Source organism: Pezoporus wallicus, unplaced genomic scaffold (assembly GCF_028554395.1).
Source record: "Pezoporus wallicus isolate ANWC-B61680 ecotype Strahan unplaced genomic scaffold, APGP_CSIRO_Pwel_v1 contig_161, whole genome shotgun sequence".
Classification (NCBI taxonomy): Eukaryota; Metazoa; Chordata; class Aves; order Psittaciformes; family Psittacidae; genus Pezoporus; species Pezoporus wallicus.
In genome coordinates this window covers 8,911,029-8,923,083 of record NW_026642654.1, presented here as the reverse complement: position 1 = coordinate 8,923,083, position 12,055 = coordinate 8,911,029, and the positions used below count along the sequence as shown (strand labels likewise).

The 12,055-nt window shown below is 37.3% G+C and overlaps 1 protein-coding gene across 3 annotated transcripts in view; it reads right to left on the bottom strand.

The window, feature by feature from the left end:
* Nucleotides 1–12,055, bottom strand: part of EIPR1 (EARP complex and GARP complex interacting protein 1) — an 82,935-nt gene that overhangs the window by 55,720 nt on the left and 15,160 nt on the right. For 2 of the 3 annotated variants that reach the window (XM_057431910.1, XM_057431911.1), the window contains exon 3: nucleotides 10,979–11,111. In XM_057431910.1, the coding sequence (XP_057287893.1) occupies nucleotides 10,979–11,111 (133 nt within the window). Of the gene's footprint in view, nucleotides 1–10,978; nucleotides 11,112–12,055 lie in introns of those variants that run through there. The other variant, XM_057431912.1, reaches the window with a different exon arrangement.

The following is a 12,055-nucleotide window of genomic DNA, read 5'->3' as shown; positions in this document are numbered from 1 at the left end:
TTACAAAATACAAAAATCTCAAGACTGTTACACTTAATAGAGATCTTGCTTTTAAATTTCATTTTTCCTCTCCCTCGTAAGAAGAGTTCATCTAACTTTCAAAGGTATTACATCTTATCAGTAAATTGTAACAAAAACAGCTAGAACACATATTACAAATGCAAAGTGGGGAAAGCTGGGAATAAAAGTCTTAAGTCAAAGGCTTGGTGAGATGGTTCTGTTAGTCATGTTAGTACAGCAGATAATGTAGTTTCAGGTAAAGCATACATATTAATCTGTTAAAACGTTCATTTTGCCTTCACCTGATGGTGCATTTCCATCAGCAGTTAAGATTAATCAGATATCAGTGGGCACTTAAACATTTTTGGCCTGCGCTTCCTGTTGACACAGGAGTCACAGTCAACGCAGAGATGATCAATGTGATCAAGCGATTGCCAAATTTATTACAAAGCTTTAACTCCTTATATACTGTTTCTTACGTGCACTTACAGTGATTTGGCATATTATGATTGGATACATGTCTTGAAGACCCTTAGTGACTAACATATAATTGCTTAAGCACAGATGTGAGAACTTGACCTCGAAGCTTGCCAACAGTCCACAGTTCTCATTAACTCAGTGAATTCCAGCTTCTTCTTATCTTGCTTGCTTAAGCTTCTTCAGGCCTCTCATGGCCTTGCTGTATCTTTCAGGATTATTCAGAGTTTATGTACCAATTATGCATTCTCCTGTGAGAACACTGTCTCCACAGTTTCCTACTACTACTTTTCTTTGTAAACTGTTGAAGTATTTCCTGCATGAACAAGACACCCTTAGAAGAAGGTGATAAGTATTCTTCCTAATGATTTTAGAATCTGTGACTGTTGTCCAAAAAAAAAAAAAAAGAAACAAACCCAAACCAAAACAAACAAACAACTATGGAAAACACATATTCACTTCTTTCTTTTTGACCTTGCATTTCCATGTATTGTTGCACATAACCTGCCTTTCATACTCTGACCTTGAAGGAATTTTAAAGAAAACCCTAAGAGAAATAGCTGATGAGTGCTCTTCTCCAAGCAGTATAGAATAAAGTATTCTGTGAAAAACTGCCTTCCTTCAAAACAGTTGCCATTTTTTTATTGTTCTCAATGAGACTGAATTCACACATTTCAAACATGACAGAAGTACCAGACAGCACGTGACATCAGCTTCTTTGCTCAGGACTGCCTATAGTTTCCAGTGTCATCAAGAGCAAGAGAAAATGTCAGATGGTTTTTAAAAACAAAAAGTTCTGCTGAGCATCATTCAAGTACAAGTGAAAGAATCACAAGCAACTCCTAAAACAATTCTTCAGCACATTCTATAAAATTTACTGACATTATTTAAGAGTTTTACTTAATGTCCTTTTAACTAGTCAAGGCATGAACATTTATTAAACCTCAGATTACTCAGAACCTCTCTATAAACTCAGAAATTACCCTGCTGGCAGAGACCTTTGGTCCCAAATCTAATTCAGAGTTTAGTATTTGAAAGCAGCTAGGAAAAAAAAAGTACCCTCTTCAGAAGCAGGAGCTGGGATAAATTAGACAATTACTATCGTTAGACACAGATTTTTGCCTCAATGAATGTGTGCATCTAATACCCAGTAATGAAACATTCACTTTGAATTGACAAGTGTGAAGCTTTCTTTTTGATTCATCAGATTCTTTAAGACATAACCTGCACAATACCTAGCAATTCTTATCACAACACAACCGTCCCACAGAACTGACGGCTTGGCTTCACGAGCAAAGATTTGGGAAGGGCTTTAACCACGCTGACTACAAGCACGATGACCAAGGACATGTGGAATATGCAAATCTGGTTGGAAAAAAAAGGGTGATTGCTATACAAAAAGGGTAACTGTTCCAAAACATCCTCTTCTCTAGAAGGACCGAATAATCTCTAATTTATTTATCTTAAATTTCATGGAATAAGCTGCACAACAGAACCATCAGACTTTCTGAGATAGCAGAACAGAAATTCTTGACCATGTTCCTCACATCTTAACTTGTTTCAGATGTATCTATATCATGCCCTTTCCCTAATTTCTCAAGTATTTGCATGTTCCCCTGCAATACAGTCTCCAAAATGAACAACCTGTGTATTGTAGAACAATCTGCAATGGAGAATCATGATAGAGATTTTATTTTTTGGCAACTCAAAGTCAGGTACATTTTTACAGGTCTGAGGCCACCTAGCACAGCTAAACTCAGTATTTTTTACAGGGTAAGCTGAAAGGAGAGGGCTACACTCCAACCTCTCATGATGTTCTTGGACTACCTGTGGATATCATTGCCTGAAAGTGCTAGGTGGCCCACAGCAGAACTGCTCATGGGGCATCCCAACACTTTTAATAGTAGGCACTACTGAAAGTCAGTCCCTAGGTGAATACTATGACCCTGTTCACATTATTGGAATATATATAAACTAAAAATATTCATCTAATCGCAGAATCATAGAATCACCTAGGTTGGAAAACACCTTTAAGATCATCAAGTCCTTCCATTACCAGAGGACTTCCAAGGCCACCACTAAACCATGTCCTCGAGGGCCTCATCTAAACAGTTTCTGAACGCTTTCAGGGACGGTGATTCCACCACGTCCCTGGGCAGCCTGTTCCAATGTCTGACCACACTCTCTGTGAAGAAATTCTTCCTAATATCAAACCTAAACCTCCCCTGGCACAGGTTGAGGCCATTACCCCTTGTCCTATAGCTTGTTGGTTGCAAGAAGACACTGACCCCCACTTCACTAGAACCTCCCTTCACATAGTTACAGAGAAGAGAATATCCCAAGGGTATTTATTTTATGGATTGCAAAAAATACCATTACAAAAAAAAAAAAGAAAAAAGAGCAGCCAATTGTCTAATACGATAACTTGATTATTTAATGTTAAGTTTTTTATAGTCAGCAGATTTTATCCCCCACAAGCTAGAAGGTATGGATTGTTTTCTTCTTAAATCATTTTCAGTGTTGATATAGCTCACACAGAGACATGTTCTACACCTGCTCCCACCCTGCTCGACATCATTAAAGTAAATCATCCCAAACATCAGACTTTAATGCTGTTATTTTTTGTGGCCCATTATGTCACATTCTGATTTTCAAGTTTTCAATTACATGAAGGTACTCTTGTGGCTGTGAGAATACCCTTGCAACCCAATTCACAATTGCATTAACAATCAGCATAAACATTTTGTTTAGTTTGCCAGCATAGCTCAAGACAATAAAAAGAGAGGTTTCAGTCTCCAGACAACTGTTCATCTTATAGCAGCATCACAATTAAAGGTAGACACAAGTTAAAAATTACCTAATTATATCACTGATCATTTCAGTAAATGGCATGGAAAGGAAGAACATAAGGCCCTTGGAAAGCAGGGGAAGTTGCCACAGATAAAGAACAAAATGCAAAACAAAGCATTAATACAAAACCAGAACAGGTAGACATTTAACCACAATAAGGTATTTTTTTTCTATTGACAGACACTACAGAAAACACCTTCAAACTGCTAACACCTCAGGGCCATGGCTTACAACTAACTTTTCTACAGCCTTCCACAGAACTGAACTGATTACTCAAACGCTACATGCCACCTCATACCTTCTTGCTTTTCCCAAGTGGTTGCAGCCATATGCATGTCCTTTAAGTGACCTATCCCTTATTTGGTTTTGACATCTCCTCCCTTCAGAATCTCCTCATTTTTCCAACTATACCATTTCCTTCATTTCTTCACTTTGTCTTTCAGTAAGCATTTTCCCTATCAGATCTGTGACAGTTAATAGTACACTGGCATTGCCTACAATTATGCTCTTGAGATATAGCCATTTACTTTTGCCTTCCCTCAGCACATCCTTCACCTGCTCAGAGGAGATACAGCTATGTAGCTGCTTATAGTCACTTCCCCAAAACTCACCTTTACAGTAATGGAGATAGGTACCTAGATCAAATTAGAGGTTCAGCAGGCAAACTATTTTCTACTAACGCAGAATTTTCAAGTTGAATCATTTCTCTATTTCCTCTCCTGTACCTCCCCATCACTCCATGTAAACCCACCAGTATGCCTTACCCTTTGACTTCTCAAACAATTTTGTCATCCCTTCTAAGCATCTGTAAAACATCTTCCAAAATGCAGTAACTAGCCAAGTAACTAGCTATTGCATATTATTGAAATTTAAACAAACCACTACTTTCTCACTGACATCCATTGGGATCTCAGAGCAATGCAAAAATCTGAGGTTTTGTTCTAGCTTATAGGATATAATGAAAGCTATATTCAGGTTCTGTAAAGAATAAAGTAAAAACTATCAGATTAAGAGTTCCCTTTATATTTACAGAAAAAAAAAATTAGAATGATAGTTTTTTCCAAACATCATCATGAACATTTACTCTCTTTACTGAATATTCTGCTGTGCAGAGACCAGACCCAAGTCATTCAGGAAGAAGACATCCATTGCTGGCAAACTAGCATGGATGCAAAAACTCTTTAAATGGCCTACAGAAAAATACCTCTGCAGTCCACATTCTTTTAATGAAATTTACTTTCTCCTTAGAAAATAGTCCACCCCCATTTTAACAGTATCCTAAAACAGTGGATAAAAGAAGGGGAGAGATGTATGAGCAGAAAAGCAGATTAAAATGAAGTTCTGTAAGAAACAAAGCATATGACAAAGTACACACACACTATCAAAACACATGTACAATCTTTAACTGCCACTACGCATCCACCTAACTGGCAAATCTTTCAAACACCTGACAACAGTGTATTATAAACTGGACTGACAAAGTGGGAAATGCATCATTCAGAAACTGATGTATTTCCAAGTATTCTCCAACTTCATGTTAACCCAGGGATCCCACATTTTTCAGACAGCCCTACAGCTGAGACTTTCATCACCTACTTTACATACAAGAACTGTATTAGACATACTCTAGTCTGCTGACTGTTGCTATTTCTCCCTGCCTCAATACATTATCAGAAGTCCATTCAAATGGCTTTCATATTTCTCCTCTTGTAGCCTGAAACTTCAGCAATACTGCAATCATATATGGGTCGTATTCCAACGGGGTTTAGGGCTTTACTTCCCAAGTGACTCTGCTCTAACATGATCAACAGGGTTTTGACATTTCACCTTATCACCATAAAAAATTTACCCTAGCATAGGCTAGGATGCTCTTTTAAATACTGAAGCAAGACTTCTTTCAAACTTTAAGTAGTAATACACATGTGAAATGATTTTCCCCTTAGTGAGTGAACAGAGTTCTTGGATGGCTACCAACTTCTTGCACATTTAAAGACCAATTTATCTCAATTTATAAACTTATTATTATACTTAGTGTACCATTATTCTCATTGGTTTGTATCATAATTTGAAGGGTACATTCTTGACCCTCACCCCATTATTTTTCTCTGATATTTAAAAGTACATTTCTACTAAGACACTATAATCTCCTTAATTACTTTGTCACCTTTCTTATTCACTCTTTTAAAAAGCATCACTCCTGTCACCTTTTAATTAAAAAAAAAAAGTAAAAAATGAATAGTTAACTGACTATAGGTAGTCAGAATAGCAAAAAAAGAAGGATGGTATAAAACTCCTAGAATTTTTCTGACAGGGACTTTCTACTAAATCCAGTATGCTCCATTTTAATTCTGGGCTACTGTGAAGGAAACAATTTGATTTCTGTTTTGCTGAACGTAACTTTAAGATGATAAGTATCAGAGGCACATAAGTGGATGTAAAGTAAACATTAACCAATCAAAATGCAGCTGTAGCACTCTAGCTTATTGCCACTTTTATCATCACCAAAAACTCGGCACCTTGTACTCTTTACTCTTCTCTCAGCAATCCATCCTTTCAGCTTTATCTTTTAGGCCTAATCTGTACCATACTGAACTTTAACAATCTACAGCTAGAAAACTAATTTTTTTCTTTTTTTTTTTTTTTTTACCTACTTTAAAGCTGTCAGTAGCAATCTGATTCTTTGGCTACAGCCTGACTACTACTTGAACACAAAACAAGCACTTTCTAATGGCAAAGGTGGCAAATAACAAAAAAAGCAGAAAAACATCACCTCTAATCAATTACTGTATCTACCAACTACACATCTTCTCTATTAGCAATGACGGTCACACAGGAATGTTCTTACTACATTTCTAGCATACAATACCGCCAAGTGCGCTAGATATGCACAGTATAGGCAAGCACTGCACCTATACTGTGTAGTAGATTTCTGATCTTTGCTGGAAGTTAGGCAGTATTACATGTAACTAGTAAGCCTACCACTCGATAATAAAATCATTTTCCTATAACATCAGTATGGATAGTATAAAATTCTCTGAGATACATATCCATTATAGGTGGGAGGAGGGGCAGTGTAACTGAGAGAGGAACTGAGCAGAAAAAGTGCTCCCATTACAATTATGTGATTTTTCTAAATCAGTATTTTTAATGTGTATGCATGGGGAGGGGTAGAGAGATAGTTGCACCATTTTATCTTAATATAAAGACAAAATGGCCTGCAAAATGGAATTTCTGGTTAATATCCAAAGATGTATTTGTTCCAGTGCTATTAGAACAAGTATGATTCTAGTCAATATCACCATCCAGAATTAAAAGACACAAGGCTTTATTAATGATGCGATGTCAAAAATTAGAAATCAAAGTAGTAAATACTGATGCTAACAAGAAAAGGAGTTTTCCTTGGTTTTGACCTGAGAGAAAAGAAGCTTTTTCCTTTTTAAAACCTACTTATGTAACAACACTCTGGTAAAAAACCTTGAACAAAAGATTACAGAGCAGCATTTATATTAACTTTATTAATTGTTTAGAGAACATACCTCTCAACCTGCATATTCAGCAAGGATTTAAATTTCTCTGTGACTTCTTGAGAACAAGAAAGTTATCTAAGCCACATTATCTTACTTTTTAGGGAAGTTACTCTTCTTGAAAACAGATTGGAATATTTACTATTTACTCTATTTACTATTGATTCTTGAACAGGCTTTATGTAAAATAGAACTAACTCTTTTTTTGACCTGTAAAAAAAAATTAATTGTAAACCCCCCAGAGGGTGACATGGGTAGATTGTTTCCACATTACCATCACTTCTGTTGAAGGAGGTTTCTTATCTGCAAGATTCAAGGGGGAAAAAAAAGCCTTGTAACTTTGGAAGAGACCTTAAAGATCACGTAGTTCTAATCCTCGTGCTATGGGCAGGGACACCATTCACTAGACCAGGTTGCTCAACACTCAATCCAACCTGGCCTTAAACACTGCCAGGGATGGGGCAGACACAACTTCTCGAGGCAACCTGTGCCAGTGTCTCACCCACTTCACAATGAAAGTTTCCTCGTAACGTCTAACCTTAGTCTCCCCTCCGACAGTTTAAAGCCATTTGCCTTGTGCTATCACTACATGCCCTTGTCCCTCCCCAGCTTTTTGTAGCCCCATTCAAGTACTGGAAAGCTGCTAGATCTCCCTGAAGCCTTCTCCTCTCCAGGCTAAACAAGCCCAACTCTTTCAGCCTGTCTTCACAGGAGACGTGCTTCAGCCCTCTGCCAGAAGTACTGCTTAGACACAAAAGTTGTTGACAATACCTATGACTCTTCCAGACAGTACCATCTCATTTGACTAGTACTTCAATGAGGAAAATAGTTAAGAGTCTTTAAAATAACAAAACAAATACAATACATGAAAAGGTATTTTAAAGGTTTTGTTCACTTAATTCAGTTGCATTACTACTTCAAATAAGTTGTCTGCTAAACTCAGTATACCTTATTATTAGAACCCCATGCTGTGTGCTTTCTGTTCTATACATTTCTAATTAGAGTCATCAATAATCATTTAAGAACCAGATCTTGTTTTCTGCAGCAAGTTTATGGGTGATGTTTCTAAATGAAGATGCATGAAATATAAACAATACAGCTTAATGCTCAGAAACTAGGTAAACTAAATCTAGAAGAGGAAGCAGCTAGAATAGAAAACATTCGTATGAATTAATAGGTCCAATAAGAGAAGTCAGAAATCCCTCAGAAATTTAGAGTGTTTGGTTAGAAGCTCAATTCTAACAATCTCAATATGCTCTTTCTCTAACATGATTTTCAATTAATATGTATATTGCTATTAGAAATCGCTATAATGTGCTATAAACATAATTTTATACTCTTTTCTCAAAAAGGTCTATATTTAAGTTTTGGTTTCACCGTATGTTCTAGAGCAATACTTGAACTCTAAAATAGATACAAGTAGAATAAATTAAGACTGATTAACATTAAATGGTACATTACATACATGAAATACTAGACTTAATAAGCTATTTCATATCATCTTGCTGTTCAGTTATGTAGGGAAAAAGACAGATACATACATTTTTTAAAGTGTTTCACACTATTCTGTGCAGAACAACATTCTTTCAGAAAAAAATACAATCAACTAAGGAACACTAGAGAGAAACTCAGAAACTTGTTCTGGTTTTCTCTAAAGGAGACTTCAGACATCTTTCTCATATTCTCCTCTGAAACTAGCCAGAAAAATTAAAGACAACTTTAGAATTTCATGCTTGATAACTGCTTTCTCATTTTCACTATGGATCACTGGCAAGGGGGGGAAAGTTATGTCCAGTAAAGTCAACCAGAGACTAACAAGTAACAAAAAAAAAAAAACAACAAAAAAAAAAAAAAAAGCAGGCTAATACCATTTCAATGCTCTCTTACTCAAAATACCTATAATCATTTTCAGTTTAGAAAACAAAAAGACCTCTTTATTATTTTACTTATCTTTTATAATTGTCCCTAGAAGAGTCACATAAGATTTGTGAAATTCACATTTTAGCACTTCCATTTCAACCAAAGAGAACTAGGAGAACCAAGCAATCCTGGAACCTTCTTCTCTAACATAGCCACAAGGCTGAGCAGTGGGAATTCACATCTCTACAGCTGCCCGCAGATGCTCAACTACGTTATTCTTATATTCTTGGACTGTATTTCCATCAAAGAACAGACTAATATTTACTAGAAGAAATAATATTTATTCCAATTGAAAGCACAGATTTCTTGCTCATCAGAGAGAAAAAGACTCCCTTTACCAAGTGTCCTGGGTTCAGCAGTAGCAGTCATTTTTCTCCTTCTTAGTAGCTGGTGCAGTGCTGTGTTTTTGACTTGCGGCTGGGAACAGCACTGATAACACCGATGGTTTTAGTTGCTGCTCGGTTATGTTTAGTCTGACCAAGGACTTTCTGAGTCTCGTGCTCTGCCAGGGAGGAGGGGAAGCCAGGAGGAAGCAGAGACAGGACACTTGACCCAAACTGACCAAAGAGGTACTCCATACCACAGCACAACACGCCCATATATAAACTGGGGGCAGTTACCCAGAAGGGTTAGATCACTGCTCGGTAGGGCTGGGTATCGGTCAGCAGGTGGTGAGCGGTTGTATTCTCTTCCCTTGTCAGTTCCCTTATCATTATTATTATTGGCGGTAGCAGTAGTGGTTTTGTGTTATACCTTAGTTACTGGACTGTTCTTACCTCAGCCCGTGGGAGTTACATCCTTTTAGTTCTCCTTCCCATCCCTCCAGGAGCAGGGGGAAGGAGAAGGGGGAGAATGACAGAGAGACTGTGTGGCTGACTGAGTTTATACCAGGACACCAAGTGATGCAAGAATATTTTTCACGCCTCATGACAGAATTATCTTCACACCTGCTTCACCCATGAAACACACAGAGATCCTTAATCTCAACAGCTGTGCACTTAGCATTAGGCCTCAGAAGAAGCAGTCCTATGGTTTTGGTGAGATACACAGATAAGAATTTATAGCTTTCTGTGGGCATATCTGCATTTAACATACGACAAATGACATGAAACACAAACTTCACCTGCCATTTTAAATAGAGCTTGATCCCTGTTCAAGGCCAGGTTGGATGGAGTCTTGGGTGACATGGTTTAGTGTGTGGTGTCCCTGATCATGGCAGGTGGGTTAGAACAAGATGATCTTCAGGTCCTTTCCAACCCTTACTATTTATTCTGTGAGTCTATGTTGGCATGATGTTGTTTTGAAAGACATTTACTTCCACTTTCAAAGGCAAAGCACATAAAAAAAAAAAAGGAATGATGCCTAAAATAATGTATTTTATTTGCCATTCTTCACATAATCAGACAAGCAATACTTTCTGGTTTTCCTGCTGTCCTGGGTTCAGCAGTAGCAGTCATGTTTCTCCTTCTTGGTAGCTGGTGCAGTGCAATGTTTTGATTTTCGGCCTGGGAATAGAGCTGATAGTGATGTTTTGGTTTGGCCAAGGACTTTGTGAGCCTCATGCTCTGCCAGGGAGGAGGGGAAGCCAGGAGGAAGCAGAGACAGGACACCTGACCCAAACTGACCAAAGAGGTATTCCATACCACAGCACGTCATGCCCAGGATATAACTGGGAGTTACCCGGAAGGGCTGGGAGACTGAGGGGTTGGAGGAGGTATGGGTCAGAGCTTGGTCGGGCTTGGGGGGTGAGTTATCGGTTGGCTGGTGCTGAGGTGTTGTATTCTCTTCCCTTGTTATTTCCTTTATCATTATTATCATTGGTGGTAGCAGTAGTGATTTGTGTTATACCTTAGTTACTAAACTGTTCTTCTCTCAACCCGTGGGAGTTGCATTCTTTTCGATTCTCCTCTCCGTCCCTCCGGGAGCAGGGGGAGGGAAAGAAGTGGGGGGAAGTGAGTGAACGAATTGCCTGACTGGGTTTAAACCACGACACCTGCTTTCCTTGACATGAACACCAAAGTAGACTTCTAACCAAGATGACCATCAGGATACAAGAAAAAAGAGGTATAAGCAAAGGTACAGCAGATCTTTTGAAAAATGCCTGTGTTGGTAATTCCAAGTTAAAGTGTTAGCTAGATAGTAAAACTTCACACATTCAAAAATACCAAAATACTTAAACAAGTTATATACAGTTAAAGAGGACTTACTTTTATTGTAGCAGGTTGCTAGTACACCTTTATCTGCAGGACTGGTACTAATGTGCCAAATTTCACCCACTTGATGAAGGAGAACATTTTTGTTTATAATGTTATTTTCATCATCAAAGTCTATGATGTGAATCTGCAAATACAATAAAAAAGAACATTAGGGTTTCAAATGCTTTCCTGTGGGTCTTAATAACACATGATGACTGCACAGAACAATTTAATGAGAATTTTATAACCGGTATCTGCTTTAATTAATTGTTATCCTAACAATTTCGTATATCATTGATTTCATGCAGGATTAACTTTTCCAGAAAAAAACACAAGCAATTTCCCTGTTTTGAGGAAATACTGTGTTTGTTCTTCTCAATTTTGCAACTTTAAGCTTGAAGGTGATTTTTCATTTTATGTCTAACAGTAAATAAGCCACTTGCATTGCAATTCAACACTTCTTATAGCAATAAACAGGAATAACAACATTGCAATCCTTAGTCTAAATGTCTTCACCAATTCTGTATCTAAACCGTTGTATTCAAACAACCTATGCAGAAAGGTGGGGAGAGAGGGAAAGAACTCTCATTTCAAACAAACGCTGTCAACTCAGCAAGAAACTTCCTCAGAGTTCACTTCAGCAATCACATACCTGTACCAACATATAAATCTGTAATACTTTTTGTATTATATGGAAAAATAAAAACATTGAACTGAAAGATGAAGAAAAACAATAATGTTTAAATATATAAGTTAGGGTTTTAAGAGACAGCTAGGTTTGATTTTTGTGATTTTGATTTTTTGGGGGGTTTTTGTCTTGTTTTTTTTAACAGGTCTACATTATTTTCATTTTTCCTCCTGATTTTTACTTAGTTGTTTTTGTATAGTTGCCTCATAAACAGAAGAAATTGAGAAAGATTCTAGCCTAGCACATCATATACAGGTAACTTTACTCATGGGACTAATTCCGCTAAGCTCAAGAGTGGACAAATAAATTCTAGAAGACTTACAGTTTCCAGACAACTGTATCTCCATTAATAATTCATCAGCAAAGTCAGGTGAATAATTAAGAGAAAACAAAAAAGTAAG